Source organism: Dermacentor andersoni, chromosome 10 (genome assembly GCF_023375885.2).
Source record: "Dermacentor andersoni chromosome 10, qqDerAnde1_hic_scaffold, whole genome shotgun sequence".
NCBI classification, from domain to species: domain Eukaryota; kingdom Metazoa; phylum Arthropoda; class Arachnida; order Ixodida; family Ixodidae; genus Dermacentor; species Dermacentor andersoni.
In genome coordinates this window covers 67,965,677-67,991,939 of record NC_092823.1, presented here as the reverse complement: position 1 = coordinate 67,991,939, position 26,263 = coordinate 67,965,677, and the positions used below count along the sequence as shown (strand labels likewise).

At 51.7% G+C, this 26,263-nt stretch overlaps 1 protein-coding gene across 1 annotated transcript in view; it reads right to left on the bottom strand.

The window, feature by feature from the left end:
• Positions 1 to 16,540: 16,540 nt before the first annotated feature.
• Positions 16,541 to 26,263, bottom strand: part of LOC126543468 (4-pyridoxate dehydrogenase-like) — a 37,319-nt gene continuing 27,596 nt past the window's right edge. The window contains exons 6-11 of the mRNA XM_072284697.1: positions 25,617 to 25,784; positions 24,203 to 24,347; positions 21,851 to 22,014; positions 21,176 to 21,357; positions 19,801 to 20,181; positions 16,541 to 16,806 (exon numbers count right to left, since the gene is read on the bottom strand). Of these exons, the coding sequence (XP_072140798.1) occupies positions 16,596 to 16,806; positions 19,801 to 20,181; positions 21,176 to 21,357; positions 21,851 to 22,014; positions 24,203 to 24,347; positions 25,617 to 25,784 (1,251 nt within the window). The 3' untranslated portion in view covers positions 16,541 to 16,595. The remainder of the gene's footprint in view (positions 16,807 to 19,800; positions 20,182 to 21,175; positions 21,358 to 21,850; positions 22,015 to 24,202; positions 24,348 to 25,616; positions 25,785 to 26,263) is intronic.

Sequence of the window (26,263 nt, the reverse complement as noted above, 5' to 3'; positions counted from 1 at the left end):
GCTAGAGCAATAGCCACCTGTTCAGCAACCACCGGATCTTTGGTATAAATGGAAGCAGCATTTCTAACGCTCCCTTTGCCATCTACCACCACCACCGAATAAGCATTTTTACCATTAATCCATGCGGCGTCAACAAACGCAGACTGTTCCTCCTGATCCTTTGCCTCTCGCAACAAAGCCCTAGCTCTCGCGACCCGCCTCCCTACATTGTGCACGGGGTGCACATTCCGCGGAAACGGACGAACCATGATATTTGCCCTAAGGTTCACGTTCAACTCGTGTAGGGGCGCCCTATCGTACGACACAGCCACGGCTTCTTCAATTGACTCTAAAATATACCTACCCGCTGCTGTACCTAGCAACCGCTCCCTCTGCGCGGTACGTTGAGCCTCAGCAATTTCATCTAAGGTGTTATGCAAACCCAGTTGTAACAACATATCGTTTGACGTAGTCATAGGCAGACCAAGCGCAGCCTTGATGGCTTTTCTGATTAATGCTTCCAATTTATTTTTCTCCCCCCTATTCCAATTTAGCATAGCTGCCACATACGAGAAATGACACATAATAAATGCGTGAACTAAGCGCATTGCACCTTCTTCTCCTAAACCCCTATGCCTATTAGAGATCCTTCTTATAAGTCTTATGGCCTCCTCCGTCTTCTTGGTAATACGCTGAATAGTTCTAATATTCGATCCGTTTGCTTCAAGTACAAAACCCAGGACCCTGATTGCTTCAACTTTGGGTATCACCGACCCTTCCCTAGTATGAATTCTAATGCAAGGCTCAACTTCCGGTACCCAACCCCTCGGCCTTCGACCTAGCTTCTTAGATTTGAAGATCAACAACTCCGACTTTTTAGTGGAGCACTTGAGCCCCATGAGACCCAGATACTCCTCCGTAAGCGTTACCACCTGCTGAAGCCTACCCTCAAGCTCTCCATCACTACCACGGACACTCCATATAGTAATGTCATCCGCGTAGATAGAATAGCCAATATCCCGGACAGTGTCCAGTCTATTAGCCAACTTCGACATCGCCAGATTGAATAACATAGGCGAGAGTACGGATCCCTGTGGAGTACCACAGCAACCCAATTTGAAGAGTTCCGACTTTATCTCCCCAAACCTGAGACATGTCCTTCTATCCGTAAGGAAAGCCTTGACAAAATGGAAAAGCCGCTGCCCCAAATTCAAGTCCGATAGCACCCGTAGAATGAAAGAATGTCGGATTTTATCGAAAGCTTTTTCCACATCAAGTCCAATTAGTGCCTTAGTATCCCTTGTCCGCCGGTCAAGGATCTGATGCTTAATCCTGATCATAGCATCCTGAGTCGAGAGGCCGGGCCGAAATCCTATCATCGAGTGCGGTAAGACCCCATTGCCCTCTACATAACGCGTTAGCCTATTTAAAATGGCATGCTCAGCGACTTTCCCCAAACACGACGTCAGGGAAATGGGTCTGAGATTTTCAAGCCCTATGGCCTTCCCCGGTTTGGGTATCAGAACAGTAGTTGCAAGTTTCCACTCTTCCGGGAAAGAGCCTTCCTTCCATCGGCAATTGATCTGCCGCGTAAGGAACTCAATTGACCCATCGTCTAAATTCCGTAGCATTGTATTCGTAATGCCATCCGGCCCTGATGCCGATCGACCATTAAGATTCTGCAGCGCCATCCTTATATCACTTTCAGTAAATTCCGCGTCCATAGCTGCATTTTCGTCTCCACTATATTCCCAAATCACGTCAGGTGTATCGTGCCAGGTCTCCAACGGAAGGTATCTCTCAGCCAAATCCTTCAGCAACTCCTGCTCCGTGGAGTCCCGACACGCCTGATGGACCAGCTTACCTATCACAGTCCTCTGATTAGACTTAGTGTTTGTCTCATCTAGTAAATGTCTGAGCAAACTCCAGGCGCCTCCCCTCTTAATGCGACCATCAATAGAATTGCACACTTCATCCCATTGCTGCTTGCACAGTACCCGACAATGGTCTTCAATTTCCTGATTAACCACTGCTATACGCTTTCTAAGCCTTCTATTCAATCTCTGACCCTTCCATCTCGCTAACATCGACTGCTTTGCTTCCAACAAATGTGCCAGGCGACTATCCATGTGTTCCGTGTCAATATCGGTCTGAACCTCTTTAGTGGACGCCTCAACGTCACATTTAAGCTGACTAGTCCACTGTTCCAAGGTCAACTCATTTCCCTCATCTTCGATTCTCTGCACTCTTCGTTTCCTAAATGCATCCCAGTCAACCATCCTGAATGTGCGCTCCTTTTTATTAGCCACTACCAAAGTAATCATAAGTATGTAATGATCGCTACCAAAATCTATATTAGAATTGGACCAGGACGAATCCACCACCCCCCGAACAAAAGTAAGATCAGGTGTCGAATCTCTACATGTCGACGTGCCACATCTGGTGGGATACGAGGGGTCTGTAATCAGAGTTAAATTCAAGTCTAGTGCCTGCTGCCATAGTCTCTCCCCCTTAGTAGTGCTATAAACATACTTCCACACATGATATGGTGCATTGAAGTCCCCTCCAATAAGCAACGGTGCATCCTTAGCCAGATTGGTTGCCTTGGTCAAGAGAGATTTGAAACTCTGCTTCGTGTCTCGGGGGCTACTGTACAGGTTAAGCAGGTAAACGCTCCTCTGACATGACCTTTGCCGACCTAAGATTACTTCCAACATAATATATTCAATCTTGCAATCTGCCATGTGAAGATCATGTCTAATATACGGCAACCTCCTATTAATGAGAGTAGCGAGTCCTCTGCCCTGTTCATTATCCTTAACTTCCGCTTTGAAATTCGTTAAGGTCACGTTAGACGTCAGTGTTTCCTGTAACATGATAACTTGAGGCTTGACACCATGCGTTCTAACAAACTGCTGCAGAGACGCCTTCTTATGATTGAACCCCCTACAATTCCACTGCCAAATACTAAATGAACTATTTAATAGAGCCATCTTGACCACGGAAATTTGGTGAACTAGTTTCGAGCTCAAGTCCACTCGGCGGCTTACCCTGCTGGGCTAGCGGCCGAGTGCACTCCCGCTCCATAACAGGGACCACTGTCTCGTTTAGATATATTTCAATTTTGCCTAATCTCTGATCCGTGATATTTTCCCGTTCTTCTATCCGCTCCAGTCTACTAATGATCTGATTTACACTTTCTTGCAATGTGGCCATCATCGCTTTAAGCTCGGAACCGACTTTGCCCTGAATCCGTACGGTCGAGGATAGGGCCCTCTTTTCCGGAGCAGGCGTCTCCTCGTCCGCCATGTTCTGTTCTGCGACCTCCACAGACCTTGGTACCTCAACCGAGTCATCATGTTTCCTAGCCTGTCTTAAGCTATCGCTGTTACCGGAAGGTAAGCCGTTCCTAAGTTCAGCTATCTCTTGATAAGCCCGTCAAAGGCTGCTTTTAAGCTACGATTCTCTCTCTCCAATTGCGCAATCCTATCCCTATCCTTATTACCATCCACATGCTCCTGGCGCTGCTCGCGCGCTCGGCCGGCGCTGATGCCACCCTTCACCTTGTCAGCCCAGGTGGTCTGGCTCCCAGCTGCGCCGCCGCCGCCACCAGCTGCAGGAAAGCGCACCCGCGCCTCCATAGAAACGGATCGGCTCCTGGTCGTAGGAGTCCCAGTCGATGGCCGCTGCCTCGACCTGGAGCGGCTCCTAGAGCGCGAGCGTCCCTTAGAGCGTTGGCGGGCGCTCACCAGCTGCACCATCTCGGCTGCCTCCTGTTCCGCCGTTAGCTCCGCCCTGGCTCTCTCCTGTCGTCGAACACGCACGACGTAGGGAAGCTGGTATCGTTGTCTGCATTGTTTATCCGCGGTCAGGTGTCGTCCGCCACAAAGCTTGCAACAAGGCACACAGTTGTGATCCTCTTCAGGGTTCCGAGCCCCGCATCCTCGGCATTCAAAACAATCGGGCGCTGGGCAGACATCCGCCCGATGTCCAAGCTTGCCACACACATAACATACATCCAACTGCTTTCGATACAGGAAGCACCGTACCAGAGTCGGCCCATATCTGACGAAATTGGGCACTTTTAACCCATCGAAAACAATGATGACTGATGCTGTGTTTTTGATTCGTTTGGCCGCCATAGCCAGCGGATTGCGATCGTTAACAATGTTCCGCTCAAGTGTCGCGGGGCCATCCACAATGTCTACATTGCGAATGACGCCCTTACACGTAGTGTGTGGGGCCGTCTCGTACGCACTGACTTCAAAATCCTTGTCTGCCACTCTGATTGACCTGAGTCTCACATATCGTTCAGCGTTGCTCCTTTCTGGCGTACTAGCCACCAAGATATTTTGCATAAAGTTCGGGCAGATAACATCTTCCCTAATCTGCTCAATACCGAGACCTGCCGCCTCTACGATTGCCTTGCCCACCGCTGTAGAGCTAACTTTCTCCAAATTCAGTCCACCCCGTGGGCGAATGACTATTTTGATGTGTTCTTGTGGCATCGGTGGCATGCGCGACGCCTTCACAATGCGATTCTTGATTGCCGAGCCTCCGCGCCGGTCACCTGCGCCCCGTCGTTTAGGCATCTCACTTGGCGAACCGCCATCACCCAATCCATGCCGCGTCGTAGTTCTAGATTTTCGGCTGGACACTGTCCGCCATCCCAGGTCTTCAGTAAAGTCCTCCGCCGGGAGCACTTCCCGGTGACTTTATCGGTGACTGACATCTATTCCTTTCGGAAAGGGGCATTCTCCGGCTATTCCGAAAGAAACTCAGTTTTGTTCGGCGTAATGATCCATATTTAATGCGTACACGTCAGTTTGACGGGGTGAGCTTTCGTGGTTTTGCGACGTCGCGTGACAAGACGGGCGATATGGGCTACAGTCCGAATGTATTTTGACCAATCGTGCAGGGCTGATTGTAGAAATGAAGTAGAAACAGTTTGGAATAGATTTACGGTTTGGTACCCCAGGAGTGCAGACAGGCACAGGTCAACTGAGGCATTATGGCTCATTGGAGGTTCAGCTTCAGCATGCCATCGGAACCCTTCCATATAGTCAGTCCAGTATAGGGCCACATGGAAGAACTTCTGTTCTGCGCATTCCGGTAGATCATCTTGTCTGCAAGCTCGTCGTCAACGCAATAAGAGTGTAGAGTTGTAGAAGAATACAGTTGGTTGGCTGCGGAAATTAAACCGCTAGATTCTGCTGCTGCGAAAACGCCGCCTCCGAGGTCTGCAACAACCATGCCCGGCACTTTCGTTGTTGTGTAATGTCATAGCTGTATGAGGTACACAGATTAGGTGACTTCCTTAACCAATGTAGTAATTTGAACTAAAGCTTGCCTAATTACCAGTAATAATAGTCTTTAAGTAACAAATGAAACGTATATATACGCAGCCGAATGAAATTCACGAAGCACTAATTTCCTCATAACCAAAGAAAGCATTATCATTGCGCCCTATATTCTACGATATATACTCTGATGCGACTGTGTTGCTGAGCGCAATGTATGTTTCAAAACGGCATCCTTCTGTTGCCTGTGCGATAAGCAATAAAAGAAATAGCTTTCTTGCCAGTTGCGCAGTGAATGAATGGTACAGTAATCTGTGTGTGCGCCAGATTGTGCCTCGTATTGCATATTTGCATAATAACGCAACATTAGAGCGCACCTCACCAGGCCCTTTCCAAAATTTTGGTCGCGCACTACTATAGATTGCATATATCGCCGTCCGGGGAGTGTTTTGACTAAAGAATATTTACCTCAGATTCAGTAGCAACCAAGGCAAAAGCAAATGAAACGTTGCAAGCTGATGATGAGAGGAGGCAAGCTACCGTCCCCGAAGAAGCGCCTCTCTCATTGCCTCAAAAAGTGCTTTTAGGTCACGACGCTTAGCCGTCTCCTTTTAAAATCCTTATATGTCTACAGGAATCGAAAAATACGGCGTCCGGCATTATCATCCGACGCTACCAAAACACACGTGACCAAGTGATGACGTTACGTTCCCGGCGCTGGATCTGCTGCGGCCACGTGGCGGCGGCTCACACTACAAAATCGCACGGTGAGCAGCCACGGCGTCGGCCGGACGTCGTGGCAGACGCCCACAAACTGACCTGTCCCACTCAGAAAATTGGATGAAGGTGGATAAAAGTGGATTAAGGCGGATTAAAGTGAATTAAGGAGGAGTTTGTCACGATCCACCCCGGGTCGTGAACAAGGGAGGGCTTCTTAGCGTGGTGGTGCTGAAAGATTACTGACCGGTGAGCCGCCGTGCTCGTCGGTATTTATTGTGGTGCGGGTGATCAGTGTTGCCTGCCGAGCTATAGCAGGCCGCCGAGCTTGGCGGGCGAACCAAGATTATGTCCGAGGGGGCGTCACATACTTGCTACAACCCCTTACCCCCAGTTTGTTTGTTAAATAAAAAATTACCGACGATTACGTTACTTCCTAATGCGAAATTTGAGCGCAGCAAATAAGCTGTGTCACCTTTTCGATAGATTGAGGCAAAGAAATCGAGCAACACATGTATGCGCTATCACAGAATTTTTTTGTTGCATTTGTTGCACCCTGACTGTTTGCGAGCCTTTGTTTGCGTTTGGCCTCGGCCTCGGCCGCGCGAACGGTAGAGTCTTCTCTGCGACGGCGATGAGCTTCTGCTTCAGCCTCGCTTACTGCTGGTTGCTCTCGACGGCGGCGATGAGCCTCCGCTTCGGCGGTGCGAACGGCAGGGTCTTCTCGGCGGCGGCGATGAGCTTCTGCTTCAGCCTCGCTTACTGCTGGTTGCTCTCGACGGCGGCGATGAGCCTCCGCTTCGGCGGCGCGAACTGCAGGGTCTTCTCGGCGGCGGCGATGAGCTTCTGCTTCAGCCTCGCTTACTGCTGGTTGCTCTCGACGGCGGCGATGAGCCTCCGCTTCGGCGGCGCGAACGGCAGGGTCTTCTCGGCGGCGGCGCTTAGCCTCTGCTTCGGCGACGCGTACTCCTGGATCATCTCGACGGCGGCGACGGTAAGCTTCTGCTTCGGCGGCACGCACCTCTGGATTCTGACGGCGACGGCGCTGGGCCTCTGCTCTGGCAGCTCGTTTAGCAGCAGCAGCAGCAGCAGCAGACGGAGGACTTCCATCGGTCGTCTCGCTCATGGCTCAGAAAGAACTGGCAGATAATTTCGCAGTGGCGAACGGCAGCGGCAATTTCGGCTCGGGCGGTGCACATATACAGATCCGCCGCCACCGATCTGGCTCTCTGATTGCCACCGCACAGGGCGAACGGCAGCGGCAATTTCGGCTCGGGCGGTGCACATATACAGATCCGCCGCCACCGATCTGGCTTTCTGATTGCCACCGCACAGGGGTTGCATTGGAGGAGGAGCGAAGAAAGGAATTAAGTTCGAGCCGGCGCTTTGACAACCGGAGACTCGCAGGAAGAGGGGGGAGGGGGGCGGCGTGTACACCCAGCGGCAAACGATGGGGGCAGAAGCGCGCGCAGCAAGCGGACAACACGATAAAGGGAGGAGGGAAGAGATAGCAGCGACTGACTGATGCCGCTGACGCCGATAGTGAGTCAACCCCAGCTGCGGAGTTGGTTTCAGGGACAACGCCGCCGATGCCGACACAAACAATATGATACCCTCGCTTCCGCAGCGCTAAGAACCAGGTCTAGCCGTGGGAAGGTGGTCACGTATTCGTCGACGTGCCGGGGCCTACGTGAAATAACCGGCGCGTCGGCAACTGAAGAGCACCCTATCCGCCACACAAGAACAGGGGGGGGGGGGACCCTTTCCTCCTCTTTCTGCATGGCGGCGACGGTGTTCTATGCAGTCACGTTATCTTGACTCTCTAGCGGCATCCAGCGGTATCAGTCGGTCGCTGCTAGCGCTGGGGGGATGAAAGGGGGGCGGAGCTGGTTACGAGGCCGACGACGACGCGAAACCCAGGAACGGACGCCAAAGAGCTGCTCTCTAAAAAACAAACGTCCAAGTTCACACTATGAGTCTGCCTCCACCCTAGCTGGGTCGACGGTGCCTGCTACCCAGGCGAGTAACGGTCTGGTGGCCTAGGCCGTCGAGTACTCCGCCTGGGCACCGGTGTTGACGGGTCGGGTGTGGCAACGCCGGGTGCTGCCTGAGCCAGCCTTGCTCCATCCGGGGGGTTTGTAGTGGTCGGCCTTGCGAGTGGTGCCGGGCTTGACACCGGTCCCACGGGTGCCGCACCACTGGCTACGGTTGCCGCCTCCGAGGTAGGCGGTACTCCACTGGAAGCGACTGGTGCTGCCGCTAGTCCTCCTGCGGGCTGGAACTCAGTGGCAGTTGAGGGTGCTGGCCAGGTCCCGAGGCGAGGTCTGACATGGTCGGCGTGTCTATGCCACATGGCCCCATCTGGCATGTGGACGAGCAGCGATGAGGCGCTGGCAGGAGACACCACCTGTCCGGCAGACCAGGGTGAGCCAGGACGGAAGTTCCTGGCGAAAACTGGAGCTCCCGACTCTGGCAAAGGCCCGGGACGGCATCCTTGGTCAGCAGCCAGCTTCTGCTTCAGCTGCTTCAAAAGCACTGTGGATCGGAGGTCCGGATGCAAGACGTGCAAGGGTGTCTTGACCATCCGACCCAGCAGGAGCTCACAGGGGGCACGGCCAGTGACATCGTGAGGTGTGGTCCGGTACTGGAATAGTATCCGAGCAATCTGCGTCCGGAAATCCCCAGTCTGGCTCTTCTTGAGCTTGTCTTTGATGGTTTGCACCACCCGCTCGGCTGCACCATTTGAAGCAGGGTGGTACGGTGGAACCATCATCCGGCGGATTCCGTTTTTCGTCAGCCAGGCCAGGTACTCTGCGCTGGCGAAAGCAGGACCATTGTCGGACACGATGACATCTGGCAACCCCTGGGCGGCGAAGACCTGTCGTAGCGCTGCAATGGTCGCGCCTGCTTATGGGGTGGTGACGGGTATAACCTCTACCCACTTTGTAAAGGCGTCCACCACGACCAGGAAGTAATGGCCCTTGAAGGGTCCCCCAAAATCCACATGTAGGCGGGGCCAGGGGGTGATTTCCACACGACGCGAGGCTCGCCGATTCTCCTGGCAGATTTGGCAGCTCTGCACCAAACATGGGACCGGGCCACCATCTTAGTCTTTTCTATCCCTGGATGACCCGCGTGCAGCAACTGCAGAACCCTGGACCGGAGACTTTGTGGGATCACCACCCTCGAACCCCACAGTAGGCAGCCCTGCTGCAAGCTCAGCTCAGCGGCCTTGTGGCTATAGGCCTGCTGCACCAATTCCTCTCCACGGGACACCGCCTTGACCACCTGAGACAGGACTGGGTCCCGGCTGGTCGCTTGAGATACCGCAGATCTGGAGAGCACCTCCGGGTACGCGTGTTCCAGCATGAACAGGCGGCTCAGGGCGTCAGCAGGTCCCAGGTCCTTTCCCGGACGGTAAACCAGCTGGTAGCTGTAAGCTGGTAGCCTCAAGGCCCAGCGTACCACTCGAGGCGATGCCTGCACAGGAACTGCCTTGTCAGGCCCCAGCAGCCCCAACAGCGGCTTGTGGTCTGTGACAGCCTCGAACTTCCGGCCCCACAGGTACTGGTGGAAGCGTTCGACACCGAACATGAGGGCCAAACCTTCCTTGTCCAGCTGGCTGTAACGTTGTTCTGCAGCATGAAGCCGTCGGGAAGCAAACGACACAGGGTGTTCCTGGCCATCTTTGTCCCGGTGTGCCAGGACGGCTCCCACACCGTACGGCGACGCATCTACGGTAAGGACTACAGGCTTAGCAGGATCGAAATGCACCAGCACTGGAGCCTTGGTGATTAGCTCCTTGCTGCGCTGGAAGGCCTGGTCCTGCTCCTTCTTCCAGACCCATTGCTGACCATCTCGAAGCAGATGGAGCGGCTGTAGATGCTGCGACAGGTTCGGCAGAAAACTCCTGTAGAAGTTGATGAGGCCCAGGTAGCTCTGAAGCTCCTTGTTCTGGGGCTTAGGTGCCTTGAGCACCGCATCAACTTTGCGGGGAGCCGGGGCTAGGCCTGCCTGGGAAATGATATGTCCCAAGTACTCAACGCTGGGGGCTAGGAAAACACACTTTTCCAGCTTGAGCTTGAGGCCGGCGTCCTGTAGTCGTGCCAAGACGTTGTGCAGGTTCTGCAGGTGGTCCCCGCCGTCGCTGCCAGTAACCAGGATGTCGTCCAAGTACACCGCCACGTGCCTCATGCCCCTGAAGAGGTTGTCCATCTCCCTCTGGAATATGGCTGGGGCTGAGGCCACGCCAAACGGTAAGCGCGTGTACTGAAAGAGTCCCAAAGTTGTCGATATAGTGACATACTTCCGGGAGGCATCCTGGAGCACCAGCTGCTGGTAAGCATCTCTGAGGTCGAGCTTCGTAAACTTCTGTCCACCGGACAATGCTGACCAGAGATCTTCAATCCGGGGCAGCGGGTACTTCTCGACGGTAGCGGCGGGGTTGATGGTAACTTTGAAATCCCCGCAGATTCTGACACTGCCATCTCGCTTGAGGACTGGCACGATGGGAGCGGCCCATTCAGATGTCCTTACGGGCACCAGGATGCCCTCTCGCTGCAACCGTTGCAGCTCCTGGGTAAATCCGTCCTTCAGGGCGAACGGCAGTGGGCGAGGCTTGAAAAAGCGTGGCCGGGCTCCCTCAGGTACATAGATGCCAGCCGTCGTGCCGGCAAATGCGCCCACCCCTGGCTGGAACAGAGACTTGAACTGGGTCAGGAGGCTGGGGATGTCTTGCACCACATGCAGGCTGGCTTTCTGGTACTGTGGCAGACGAACGCCCAATGCATGAATCCAGTTTCGGCCCAGCAGCGTCGGCGACGACCCCTTCGTTAAGTAAAGGGGAAGGGTTGCCTCCCTGTTGCCAAAACGAACGCTGACCTGTGCCTGACCCTGGACCTGGGAGAGTTGCCCGGAGGAGCTGCACAGCATCACGCCCGAAGCCTCGACGGACACGCCGGGGAAAGTCCGCTTGAAGAGCTTCCCGGCCATTACAGACACGCTGGCCCCCGTGTCCAGCTCCATGGAAATGGGGTGCCCGCAGATTTCGACGGTCAGCTTGTATGGCGGCACAGACGACGGTACAAAGCCTGTGTGCCACATGTCGAAAATCGGCGGGTCCTCGGCCACGACGTGGAGCCTGGCCGCGGAAGAACTTGAGCTTGCTGCCGCATGCCTCCGCCGCGTACCCTTGCGACGGCTACCCTGGCCGCGGGCTTGTGTTGTACCTGGGCTTGAATCAGGCTGCTGCTTGCTGTTCGTCCTCCCACTTCGGCATACACGTGCCAGGTGCCCAGTTTTCCCGCACGTAAAGCATTGTGCTTGAGAGAACTGGCACTATGAAGGGGAGTGGGCACCACCACAGCGACCGCAGGTCGCTGTGGTGGTGCCCACTCGTCGCGAACTTGTTGGTGGTGCCCACTCGTCGCGAACTTGGTGGTGCCCACTCGTCGCGAACTTGCCCGCTTGTCGCGAACTTGTTGACCGCCGCTTCCGCCGACGGTGAGCCAGTCGCACGTGAAATCTCGCCGGCGTCCTTGGCGGCAGCTTCCATTGCCAGCGCTGCCTTCACGGCGTCGTCCAGCGACGGGTCGGGAAGCTCCAGGAGTCGCGTCTGCATGGCGGGGTTGTTGATTCCGCAGACGAAACGGTCCCGGAGCAGCGAGTCCAGTTGGTCCCCGAAGGCGCAGGCACTCGCTAACCCTCGTAGCGCAGCAACTAATTGCCCGAGGGTCTCTCCTTCCCGGCGGCTCCGGTTGTTGAAGCGGAAACGCTCCATTAGCGTGGACGGTGCGGGGTTAAAATGCGAGCGCAGTATGGCAAGCAGCTCACCCGGCGTCTTAACGTGCGGCGTGGCTGGCTTGAGAAGGTCGAGCAGGAGGCTGAAGACGCGGGTCCCGCAGCTGGCCAGGAAAATGTCCCGCTGTTTGGCCTCGGGTGTGTCGTTTGCCCGGAAGAACACGTGGACTTGCTCCTCGTAAATTTGCCAGGCGGACCCATCTCCCTCGAACGGCTCGAGCCTTCCGTACAGCGGCATGGCGACAGCAACGGGGGCCGGTGTTTCGCCGCTCGCGGCGGCGTGGGACGCTTCGTAGGTACTCGTCGCCAGAGTCACGAGGATCCCATCCTCGTCGCCAGTGTCACGATCCACCCCGGGTCGTGAACAAGGGAGGGCTTCTCAGCGTGGTGGTGCTGAAAGATTACTGACCGGCGAGCCGCCGTGCTCGTCGGTGTTTATTGTGGTGCGGGTGATCAGTGTTGCCTGCCGAGCTATAGCAGGCCGCTACAGAGTTACAGAGTTTTAATTTAATGTGAGATCTTAGACAACTCCTCATGCTTTCGCCTTCAAATCACGTAAGGGTGCTCAAGTTACCGTCAACCTTTTTTCTCCCTTCTTGCTTGTTTCTTTTCTTCTTTTTGCGCAGTGTATTGCATAACCATTCGCGTACGACGCCCACCAGGTGTGCTCGTTCCAGCTGTTTGTACCGGTATCGTTAAGGACGAGCTGTACTCGTCCAACTGCAACTGGCCCCAGACAAGTGCGCTGCGATAGCGTTCACACGGAAGCTTATGTGTTGGTATCCAATTATGATCAATGGAAATGCCATCCCATATGTCACCCACCACAAGTACCTCGGCGTTGTCATTGACCGCGATGTTTCATGATCGAAACATGTGGCAATGTTAAAGAAAAAATTAACTGGGCTTGCTCAAGTTTTTCGCTTTCTGGCCGGTATGAAGTGGGGTCCATCTGAGCGTTCGCTACTCCGGCTGTACCAGGCTCTCTACGTCGGATACATTAGGTATAGCCTGCCAGTTTTATCAGGTATGAGCCCGTCATGTTTACGCACGCTGGAAAGTGCCCAGGCACAGATACTGAAAACATGTCTCGGTGTTCCACGTTGCACCTCAACCCACGGAACAATTGAGGAGGCTCGCGTCACCCCTTTACCTGTCTATCTACGATGCGAACCTCTTCGAGTATTCCTGCGACTGCTTTGTCGTCATGGACGCCATCCCTTATCGACATTACCCGATATACGGCCGGACTCCACTTTCTCAAGAGCCGTTAAATGGCAAGAATCTGCCATACCAGCATACTTTGCCCCGGCTGACCTTCCACATATGCCCCCATGGGTAATGTCCAAAATACCGGTACGTCTATCTATTCCGGGAATTTCTAAAAAATCGCGAATACCTACCGTCGGCCTCAGACATTTAACACTTGAATATATATCGAAAGAATATGACTCCTCGGTGAGCGTGTATACAGACGGATCGGTACCGTCGTATGCGTCTGGTGCGGCGTTCGTCGTGCCTGCGCATCAAGTCATTCGACGGTTTCGTCTGCATAACAAGACGACTTCAACATCTACGGAACTAGTGGCAATCAGAGAGGCCGTTCAATATATTTCGCGACAGCCTCCTCAAATATGGACAGTCTTCAGCGACGCAAAATCGGCTCTTCAACTACTTAGAGTGGTGTTGAAAGAAAGCGCTTACAGAGTGGTGGCTCTTCAAACTGCCGAGCTCTACACTTTAGCACAAGAAAACGGCCACCACATCACATTTCAGTGGATTCCCAGTCACTGTGGTATACAGGGCAACGAACTGGCTGACGCCGAAGCGAAGAAAGCACTCGAAGAACGAGAGTCACTGCTTTCAATTCCTTTTTCAAGAGCGGACGCCAACTGTCTCCTCTCCAGTGTCATCCGAAAATTGACAACACAGCACTGGGACAATCCGGATAATCGCCACAGACGACTCCAAAGATTGGACCCCGCCATGAACTTTAGGCTACCACCGAAAATTCATCGAAGCGGTGCCAGTCTTCTGCACAGACTAAGGCTGGGGGTAGCGTTTACGCGCGGATACGTGCACCTCATGCGACGCACCGAGTCTCCACACTGTGAGGTGTGCAATGTGCCTGAGACTATAGGTCATGTGCTTTGTGACTGCCTTAAGTACGTGGAAGAGCGTGAAAGGTTGGACAACGACCTTACGCGTCTCGACAGCGCACCGTTGTCGGAGGACGTTATTTTAGGCCCTTGGCCAGATGCTCGATCAAGTTTCAAGGCCATTCAGGCATTACTGAACTTTTTAAAAACTACGGGCTTGGATTGCAGACTTTGAGCATGCCAAATTGCTTGCGATATGTTCTACATCTTCCTTCTATCGTCATCGTCACCCATCATGCACCTCTTCTCTCTTTCTTTCCCTCTTCCCCTTCCCCCAATGCCGAGTAGCTGGCTAGAGGAATATACCTCAGGCCGACCTCTCAGCATTTCATATCATTAAACTTCTCTCTCTCTCTGTACTCGTCCAGCCCACCAGTTTCTTCGGTGTTGCGCTAGCCGTAGGCGAGTGTCACGCTCGTCCACGCAGTTCGCGTCGTGCATTTTATTCTTAGCCATAGCCAGACCCTAGCCAAATCCTATCCAGAGCCTAGCCATAGGCAGCGTAGAGTCTGGAAAGAAATGAGTCCGAGATATGTTGACACAAACAAATCATCGTGTGGGCCGACCCAGGTGGTAGTGCAGAAGGAGCTCCAAGCTCAATGACACATATACCCCTCTGGGCTCGGGGAACTGTAACGCGCCCTCGAACTGCCCTTGTCACACGTGGGACCCAAAGAGGTCCCAGGCACAGGGGTTATAAGGACAGATGTGTCTGAATAAAATTTTTGTACAACTTTTTCAAAAAGGACTGTTAAGGAATTCTCGCTGCCAACCGCGCAAACGTGCTAGTGCCACCGCTCGTGCGTTCGTCGTCGTCGTCTTCTGCCACAGCTGGCTCCGTCGCCGCTCGTCGTTCCAGCGTAGAATTTCACTTTTCTGTCTTCGTAATGGGCAGGCCGCGTTTAAGGGGGTATGAGCCACAGCTTAAGGTGGTATGAACCATTCATTATCTTACGCGACGGACAGATTTAATAAAAGAGGTTTTACTCGAATGTGGTGTGCGTACCTATATTGCCACGATGACCACAGATTAGGACAGTAAATATGTTCGTACGCTTTCTTTTTTCAATGTTCTGGATCACCCCTGTGTCGTGCGCTAAACAGCTTCGCTGGTCTTCCATGTTCACATAGCGGAAGGGCTCTCATCTGTTCAAATAAATAAACACGAACCTTACACGTGAGCTGAGGGAAAGTGTCTTCTTCAGAGCCGACGTGTTTTAATAAAATTTCGGGTGAACATACGAGAAACCGCACGCGTAATTTACTTTCAAATACGCACATTATGTGCATTAACCTTGTCGAGTGACGAAGTTGAAAAATATTGTACACTTTACGAAAAACTTCGTCAGTTAAAGAGTTAAAATTGCTTTGTGCGCCTCTGCCTTTCACGATATAGGCTAGGTTTTCGCATCGATGCACTTTTAAAAGAATTTACGCATCCCTAATTAGGTCTTATTTGTCCTCATACAGTATACGTCATCTGTCTTGCGCGCATTTCCGTCTGTCTTTTAACGCTCCGATTTCGTCGATTTGCTATCATGAAGGGATGACATATGACAGGCTGACAAATGTTCATGACCTGAAATTACCGAAAACGCAGCGTTAAAAAATGGAAACGCACGTTATTGACGATGAGTATTATTTGAAGACATGAGAAGGCTTAAGAGACTTTGTTTTTGTTTGTTTTTTCCTTCCTTGGAGCGTACCGGCTATTTGCGCGCTGCAGGCCCATGACGGGGAAGAGCCACGCCTGTGACGTCATCTTTGCCGGCGGGAAGAGTGGCTTTGTCGAGGACTTTCCTTGGAATTTCGCGCCGCCTTGGCGGCACGCATCTACGCCATATTTTGCCAACACGATCGTCAGCGCATGATCTGAGCACCGTCCGATCCACCGAGGAAGGAAAGAACTGGGAGAGAACACATTACACGTATATAGCAAAACTTGATGCCAACAAACATCGCCCCAACAAGTGAAAATGTCGCGGTCAGTTTTCTACGCTCTTCCTAAAAGACCACGCGGGTGCATGGCAGCAACGTGCAGCTGCCGCAGGTCGCAACGTAGACGATAAATGTGTACACGTTGCAACAAACGACCGAAGTCGCACAAGCGTACCTGAAGAAAATGTGCACAGAGCAGTTGGCGAAGCACCCGAACGCATGCGCGTACAGACCTACCGCGGAAACCAGGCACACTGGCTTTACTCCGCCGAGTGAAGGGTCACGTGTTGGGCCTATGTTTTTTTTTTAGAGGTAGAATGGTAGAGTGCATGGCTCCACCGGTCGTTAATCGGCTTGCGACGATTGGCTGTAAGACGTGCTCCCTCCGAGTCCTTACCGTAATTCCTCTGTGATCCAATGGAATAGAACAGTTTTGACGAGCGTATGCCAAAGCTATCCGATTCTTCGGACGACGCGCCGGAAAGATATACAGCGTCCTGCCTGTTTAAAAACAGCTCGAAACGTGTTCACCCGACAGAAAACTTGCCGGATGCATTGCTGAATCATGGTACGGCGCATCACAGAGTTCTCACACACACGTGTCCCTCGTATTTAAGGGGGGGTAAAAAGCACGAGCGTTACGGGAAACGTAAGGCACGTAAGGAAGGTTGGCGAGCGTTGTGATTTTAATCGACGGATCGTTTCACGTTCTCGACGCCCACGACAGGATTCTCGAGATCGGACTGCGGGGACGGGAACGTCTGGACGAAGGGTAGGCGGCCCCGTAGTCCTCCCGTATGAGCGTGGCCGCCCTGTCGGCGATCATGTGCACGGGGACGTTGAGGTTTGCCGTCACGATGGTGGGCATCACGGAAGCGTCCACCACGCGCAGGGACTCCACTCCGCCTCGTACCCTGCACCGAGAGCAGCGCTGAAATTAGCGACAGTCAGACCGGTGGCGGCAGAAAGTTAGGTGGGCGGATGAGATTAAGAAGTTTGCAGGGACGGCATGGCCGCAATTAGTACATGACCGGAGTTGTTGGAGAAGTATGGGAGAGGCCTCTGCCCTGCAGTGGGCGTAACCAGGCTGATGATGATGATGAGACCAGTGGCGTGCCGTGAGGAGCAGTTGGCATATATCAGCGGCCATATGATGGGACGGTAACGAGAAAAAAATATCCACAGGAACAGGGAAGCTTGTGGTCAAGAGGTGCTCGAACGAGGAATCCTTTACGATGGGAGCCGACGTTGCGTCAAGTCGCCTTGTCGAAACGTTATTGGCTCCAATGTTACGGCATCTGCCTGCTCGACCACTGTTGATCAAAGCCGGAGTAGGTGGGATACGGATTACCGTTTGATTCACGGGATTTATTGTCCCAAAGCAACTATGGGAGCACGGCGGACGCCGCGCACATAGTGGAGGGCTCCGAGCTAATTTTAGGTCCCTTAATGCGCGTCTAAACACAAGTACGCGAGCGTTTTTTATTTTTTATTTCGCCCTCCATCGAAATACCGCTGATGCGGTCGGGACTCGAGCCCGCAGCCTTGCATTCAGCAGCAGTAGAACGCCATGGCCAGTGAGTTATCGCGGTGGCTGATACAGACACACCACACCATGATAACAGGGGGTTGATGTACGGAGTAGGTGGGATAACGCTCCATGAGAGGAGGACAAGAAGAGGAAGCAGGTGGGATACCGCTGCGCCCACCATATCGTGTGTGTTTGCTCAGGAACAATCAGTTGTACAAGCCATCCTTTATGAAACGAGCCTGCCGTTTTATCATTTGCGCACACTACGCGGCAGTGCGTGCGTAATTGAAAAACAAAGTGGTTATTAAGCGTTGAGTGGGAGAGAAATGCGTCAGCATCACCTAGCGCCTCTTTGAGGTCACGGTTCCCTGATTCAAACCGCGTTCACCACATTGAAAAGTGTTGTTCAGGAGCTCACTAGACGCACGTCCTTCCTCTTCAAGGAGCGAAGTGCAGCTTACGGTGGGCCAGAGCAGACCACCGTCAGTTCTACTATATATATATATATATATATATATATATATATATATATATATATATATATATATATATATATATATATATATATATATATATATATATATATATATATATATATACCAATCAGCTCAGTGGCTATGGTGTTGGGCTGCTGAGCACGAGGTCGCGGGATCGAAACCTGGCCACGGCGGCCGCATTTCGATGGGGGCAAAATGCGAAAACAACCGTGTACTTGGATTTAGGTGCACCTTAAAGAACCCCAGGTGGTCAAAGTATCCGAAGTCCTCCACTACCGCGTGCCTCATAATCAAAAAATGGTCTTGGCACGTAAAACCCCATAATTTTTTTTATACCATTCAAAGAAACGAAGGAAAACATACGGGAAATTACTTGTGCTTACTAATTGAAATAAAGAACTGATAAATTACTGAAAATGAAAATGGATGAAAAAACAACTGGCAGCAGGTGGGGAACGATCCCACATCTTCGCATTACGCCTGCGATGCTCTTAGCAATGGAGCTACCGCGGCGCCATTTTCACGTCCCTTTTCTGTGCTATTTATGTTTTACTACTAGAAACGACAAAAAGAGGTACAGAGGGGCTCGATTTTTGTTAATCACGGCCATATATAAAGCCAGCAGGCAATCAGTATACATACATACATACATACATACTGTGGGATATAGGGCTTCTCCTCCGTACTCTTGGGACAAAGGAACGACAACACAGTAGTGCAAACAATCACAAGGGCATTTATTTATTGCACCTTTCATATATCAATGCCTGCAAGCCGAGTTGCTATCCCCAAAACATGCCGATGGGCGCGCGACAAATCTAGAAGTCCGACTTACCGCGACCTGATAGCGAGCGAATATGTTCGCCCCATGCTGGATCCCAACACCTGGTCGTTCGCGTGTACGGTCACGCCAACGGTGGCACGTTCGAAGGCGGCCACGCGAGGCGGTCTCGCAGAAGCATGGGGCGCCGCGCGCGCGCGGAATGTCCACGCTGTTCGCCGACCCGCCGGGAAAGAGGAAGCGCCTTGTCTCCCGGCGCCCAAGTAACCCCGCCGCAGCGCGACACTCGCGCCATCTCTCGCACCGCGCTTGTACCACTCCGACCGCCGCGGGCGCCAGGCCACGCGGCGAAGCCGCACTACAGGAGGCGCGCTATGCGGGAAAAACATCAGGGGACGCGCGAGAGTCGCGCATCCCCACAATACATACATACATACATACATACATACATACATACATACATACATACATACATACATACATACATACATACATACATACATACATACGCGCTCTTCTAAGCTTTCCCATGCCCTCTCTATCTCTAACACGTGACCACCTTCCCCAGTTCACATACACACACACACACATTATTTTCCACTTTTACTGGCCTAATATTGAAGCAATAATAGTCAGAGACGTGGCTCCCGTGAAGAGGCCGATGGACGCGCGCCTCTCCTACTCGTCATACCTTCACTATCTTGTTTAAGGTGATCACACATTACGCAGCAATTGATGCTGGCCATTAGGAGTAGGCACTTCCTGGCTCTGCTCAGGGACTGAACGAACCCAACACTACTTGGCCTCTGTCTTGGGACTAAGGCCTACGTCATGTCATTGCTGACGGCCCAGAAGACTGAAGATGCTCATGTGTTTTCGGCCTGTTCAACAATTCTCCTTTGAAATGTCCTATAAAGTGTGAAAATGCGTATACCTGCAAGTACAGGGGTATCTTCGCGACATGAAACGTACTAAATACATCATACAGTGACCAATCAGCCAACAAATCAAGGAACATCGAACCGGCCGAGCTCCTTACTGGGGCGGCGCTGGAAGGAACGCACCTACACGTTCCGCGAGCGTGGCGTTTCACGTATACCTGAGCCTGCTGTCGACGACGGCCCGGTGGTCCTCCCCCATGGGGCAGGTGCAGCACGGGTGCCACACGGTGGAGGTGTGGTGTCGCGCCAGGCACTCGAGGTACGGCTCGCTCCACATCTCGCCGGCCTCCTCGCACCCCGGGAAAGGGACGTTCCACAGCTTGGTGCCCAGCTTCGCGAACGCCTCGGTCCGCAGGATCTCCACCGCCATGCGGGCGCCTGCGCATCGCAAGTCGCCACCGTGCCGTCGAACACGCTTTGATCGTTTTGGGAACGTGTGAACCCGCCCACCTCTTCTCCCTCGGACGAGGAGCTTGCCTTTGGCAACGGGCGGTTCTACAGCGTTGCAAGACAAGCCGGCGATTGCTCCGTCCGAGCGTCTGCTTTCGCGAAAGTTGAACAATGCACCCTCCGTGGTTGCTCAGTGGCTATGGCGTTAGGCTGCTGAGCACAAGGTCGCGGGATCGAATCCCGGCCACGGCGGCCGCATTTCGATGGGGGCGAAATGCGAAAACACCCGTGTGCTTAGACTTAGGTGCACGTTAAAGAACCCCAGGTGGTCGAAATTTCCGGAGTCCTCCACTACGGCGTGCCTCATAATCAGAAAGTGGTTTTGGCACGTAAAACCCCATAATTTAATTTTAATTTAAAGTTGAATAATGCGGAAAATCTGTGCGTGTGTCGTTCAGGTAGCGTTCGTTCAGAAACGCAGTGCGAGGCGGGTGAACGAGGTGACTCGCACATCGAGACGGAAGAGGCGACAAGCGCGTGATACCGGTGAGCCGAGTAGCGCACGATGCCAAGTCAACGAGCAGTGCTGGCCTCTTTAGTGTAAACCCGACATGAATGGGTGAAGAGGAACATTTCGTCTGTTTTGGTTAACTACGCATATAGGATACCAAAAATTATCTCTCCTAGAGTGAATGCAAACTTGAGAAACAAGTAAAAGCACGATCGAAACGCGAAATACGGACTGACATTGGGTTTAGAGCTCCCACATCCTCTCACGCCAACAGCAACTGCAATGGCACCTTTCCGGGACCATTTACATATTAACTGTAATCGGTAGCCTCGCGGTGAAGCTCCATCTGACCAGCTTTTTCTTCGCAAGAACGGCCCGAATACGCGAACAGGCTAAGAAATGAAGCCGCACTGACTTCACGTCACAGACGTTGTGGTTACGGTTCTAGGTTCATTCAAACACGGAAATTTGTGCCGTCATTTTCTCCGCCACGTATCCAACGTTTTCTCATAAGTGAGCACTTACACTGCTTGCTACACGGACAATCTAGGGTGATTTTCTGCCACCCTTTAGTTCCTCTTCAGCGTGCCAAATATGACTTCGTGCTCAGTAAAGTTAGAGTTCAAGGTCACGTGCCTTCCGCTGCCACCTTGATGTCTTCCGGGTGGCTAAAGTACCGGGGGTCGATAATGGGCGCGTCGTCCGGGTCGGTGCTGCGCAGCCGGATGTATCCGCGAGACTTGAGCCGGTTCAGGATGGGCGCCAGCTGGAAACCGTACTGGTGCCGCTTGGGGCGGTAGTACTTCTCGTACGCCTGCGAGAAACGAATGGAGCCGCTGCAGGGCATCTGTCAGAAGTTCAAAGAGCGCTCACGCTGTGTCCCCAAAGCAGACTTCGAGGCTCTCGCATTCTTGCAGGACTTGCAAGAATACAAGGTGTCACACTGAATTTTCGTGCTCAAAGGATGTGGAAGCGTTTGTACTGAGTAGGTGTACGTGAAGAAACATTCCAGACAAGTAAAGTTGGCTTGCACAACATATTACAGGCACTTAGAAGTCGTGAATGACCGACATTGGTATCCTTGAGGGGTCTCATCTAGATTATCACGATTATCATAATTCGATAATAAAACACAAACAGAATGAACTGAGAGGAAAATCAGGAGAGAGCAGGCTGGCAACTGCCACCGAGAGGGGCACAACGCCAGGTTGGCCTTTAGGAAGGAGGGAACAGAGATGAGATGGCGGTATGTAAATGGTCAGTTCTGTAGCTATAGCCGTCAGGGTATTATTAGCACGCATTGGTACCTCTTTTGTGAGCCCGGTGTCGGTCATAAAGCGTTCTCCTTCTTGGCTGGCCGGCGACACCGAGAGCAGCACTATTTCGACGTCCGGAAAGTCCAGGCTGGCGTTGACGTAGGAGGTGCTGACGAAGGCCACCGTCTCGATGGCGGCCGGTACGGCAAATGGCCCTGGGATCACCATTGTCAAAAGCACTATTTTAAAAAGCAGAGCTAACATCGCTACTATATGCACACGACAGTGGCGCCACTATCTGCACAGAGCAGCACTGACGGGAACTATGTGAAACCATAAGGACATGACTTATAACGTACTCGTAACTGATTTCAGTAACCTCACGTGATTTCTGCAAAGCAGTTGTTAACTTTGAGAAATTCTTTCATTTGTTTCTGGAATTGCAGGTGCAATAAACCAAGAGAGAGGCAACTGCTGGATTTGTGCGTGACGAAATTTCCCATATTAAAGGTGATAATCACCATGGGCCGTGAATATCGAACTTTGGTAAAGTGTGTTAAGAAGTTCAAATACTGGTAGTAAGGACTGACTCAAACAGTGGTACCGTTGACACTTTGACGCCGATAAATTACTTCCATTTAGCACAGAGATGGAAGCAAATTAAATATTGGGATTGGTGACGCAAGGAGGCGATCTACCCTTCCAGCAGAATATACTCTCCCCAATCGCATAGGTGGCGTTGTCGTCTCCCATTTCCTCCACTAGAACCGGCAAGCGATATTTCTCCCTTGCCTTCTTCAAATCGGAGCGGTTGCGTAAAGAACCTCGCTGCTCTTAATTTGTCTCCCTCTTCTATTTTTTAATGCGATCAGCATTCTTTTGGGGTGAACTAGTTTGCGCTACGTTTGTCTGTCTGTCCGTGTCTAACCTCCTTCGCACCAACTTAATTCACTGGGCACTCACTGGCCTAATGGGTTGGAACCGGGTTAAAAAGGGTCGGGCGTATTTTGATTCTATTAGCATTATTTGGCAATTTCACCCAGTTAAAAAAAATTGTAGGGTTTCACGTGCTATAACTACGATGGACAGCTACAGAATAGTCGTCCACGCCTCACACAATGCTTGGCGCAGCCTACACAGGATGCTCAAAACTACAAAATTCATGAAATATTGACTGGCCATCCGAGCCCTGCGAAAGTTGATGCCCAGAGAAGATTTTGAAAACCACCACTACAACTGCTGAAGGGGGTATGCAATGTTCTATTTTTTTTTTCGCTTGGGCCAGCTGCCACTCGACATAACGTCATAATGGAGTTAAATCTAAGCATGAAGTCCCGTTTAATAGATATACTACTGCAAAAGTTACTTATGAAATATGTTGTCCATAATTCATCTTTCATTGTCTTCAATTTGATCACTGCTCAATCTCACACCTTTAAGAACACTTTCGCGAACTGTCTTTATCCCAGAACACGTCCAAGTAGATAGTGGGCATCCGTCGAAGACGCAGGAGCAGAGCACTTCGAGCACTGGACAATGTCTGCGTATGGTTGACCCCATGCACAAGTGATAGCTGGTGTAAGGGCCGCCCCGGCCCAATGTCTCTAGAGAGAGACTTACTCTACCCGAGAACGATTGCGGGGAAGGGAACAGACACGCGGGGGGATAAGCAATAAAGCAATGCTTTATTGCTTTATAGAGCAATGGTAGTAATGGTAATTTAGAGTAATGGAAGTAATGGTAATTTTGGTAGCACGCCGCCGCTGGTCGTAATGCCGTTTCTTTTCCCTTTGCCGTTACTCGTATTCACGCTACTTCTCGGGAGTCTTAACTATGCATTGTCGATCCATGTCGGTGTTGCAGCAACAATGAAATCAGTTGCTAGGCTGGTTCTTTTGTATCTGAAAGGCTAGAGACGTCACTCCCCACATCGCAAGCTGCCGTCGCCGCGGCAGCTTGTGCAACAGCTGGAAACCGGGATACCGGGAAACGTATGCGGGGAGCACTACGTGCTTCGCATTGTTATCAGGAGCGCCTTACCATCAATGGTGTGATTTGGATACTTGTTTTGTGCTTGTTCTTTACTGAAACGAATAGTATGTTGTATGTAGCATTTGTGATATCAAAGAACATACGCACTTTTCCCTTGAACCGCTGAAGTTTTTGTTTTCTTAATCACTGAAGACATTTTTTTTTTTCGTGAGGACGCGCCGCCATGAATTCCGACCAACAACGCTAACAGCTTCGCTATAAAGTTAAGAGGGCACTTTCTCCGTAATTCTAGACAGATTCGGAGTCACGGAAATGTTTCAAAAGCCCTTTACGCGGCTCTAAATCAAACTGCTCCCGTACGCTGTGGCCGGAAAATGTTAGGCCAGGGCCGCACGAAGAGCGTGCACGCACCTTCCTTGCGGAAAGCGTAGTTGATTATGATGGAGGCGCTGTTGAGCTGGAGCTCGGAGCGCTTCTTGGTGGTCGCCGCGATGCCGCCGACGAATATGTGGTCCTGCAGGTTCTCGCCCACGGGCAGGTCTGCCACCACGGGGATCTGGGTTCCGTGAATAGGCATTGGGGTTGCGTGATCAAGAAACACCGCGAGTCGGAAACTATAGCGCAACACGTTTATTTAGCACGGAACAGTAAAGGGCAGACACAGACAGGCACCAGGTACACCCTCGCAAGAAAACCATTTAAGCAGTATGTAGAAAGTTTGTCGAAGTGTTCTGGCCACGCTATCTATCGATAGTATACAGCTTGCGTAAATTGAAATGATAGCCATTTTGACGACTGGTGGTGGAAGACCATGAACCTGAACAGGTGCCCAGTGGAAAAGAGAATGATAAAGTACCTAATCAAAGCAGCATTTAGCCAAGGTACAAGTCTATAAGAAAGCGGTGGTGTGTACAGAAGATTTATAACAAGCCCATAGACCATCCAAAATCTTTTTGTAAATGCTGGCCCGTTAGGTCCACCATACAACAAAATAATCAATATTTTTTTTTCGGAATAGCTAGTCACCTAACATATAGAATAGACCCTGCAAACACGGTAGAAAAGGGTCAATATGTGGGCAGCACGCAGAGTGAATCCACCCGAAATTGAACTGAAAACTTGAAAGGTCGACAGCTGCACATTTCTGTTCAGACATGAATGCCGTCATAAAGTGACCATCCAAACAACGCTCCTTCACATATCTTTTTCTCTATAATCTGGGGAAGTATGCTGCCTTCTGCAAAAGGATAGAAAGTTTCCGTGTCACTTCGCGCTACAATCCAAGATTATGTTACCGTACCAACTATAGCGCTCGTCCTGTCTGCTTCTAGTCTCTGTCCGTGTCACTTCGCGCTACAATCGAAGATCATGCTGCCTTCTCTCAACGATGCAGTAAAGTGTTTCGTAGAGCTATTGCTGTAACAACAATAGTGTGGGCTATCACTGTAACAGGGCTATCACGGAGTTATCGCTGCAATAATGATATCGAAGAGCTGCTGTACTTATTGTAGGTTTATGGCAGTAACATTACATGTAGGGCTAATGTTGTAACAACGATATTGCAGAACCATCACTGTAACAATCTTATTGTAGAGTTATCGCTGCAACAACACTATTGTAGAGTTTGCACTGCAACAGTGCTCGTAGAGTTGCCGCTGTAACAATGACAGTGAAGAGCTATCGCTGTAAAAATATTGGAGGTATCACTGTGGCAAATACATTACAAAGCTGTAACTGTAGCAATGATATTCAGAGCTATCACTGTACAATGGCATTGTAGAGTTATCCTGTAAAACAAGGTTGAGTGTAAAACGGCGACAAATACCCCAAACTCCTCGAGCTGCTTGCGGGGTCCGATGCCGGAGAGCAGTAGCAAGTGCGGAGTCCCGATGGCGCCCGCGGATATGATCACCTCCCGCCGGGCGCGCACTTGCTTCTTGTCCGCGCCGTGCTCGAACTGCACGCCTATGGCACGGTGGCCCTCGAACAGCACCTGCCCGCGGACAGTTTATACAGTGAGCACACTAAACAACGCAGTTGTATTCCGTTACAAATTCGTTGCTGGTGACATAGGCAGAGATGCTTAGCATGCACACATTTCTGCTAATTGCTGCGCGCACAAATTTTTGTTAACCCTCTTTGCGCACCTCTGCTAACACCCAATTAAATATAGAAACCACGGTATCTTACGCTATCTTGAAAATTTCGTCGCTACCTCGCTACATCTTTCGCCGCCATGTTTTTTTCGTGCGAGTTCCAGGTAACTGCAACACACTGTGAAAAGGAAATAGGGAGTCATCAGAGGGCGAAAGAGTGCAATTGTTGGCGTGAAGATCAGCATACAACAGGCGACAACGACCACCAACAACGATGCTTGCAGGAGCGGCCAGCTGCCTCTCGCTCCCCCCTCCTCATTTTTTTTATGTTCCTGCAATGACGCAGTCAACGAAAATACCCTTGGGCACCGTACTG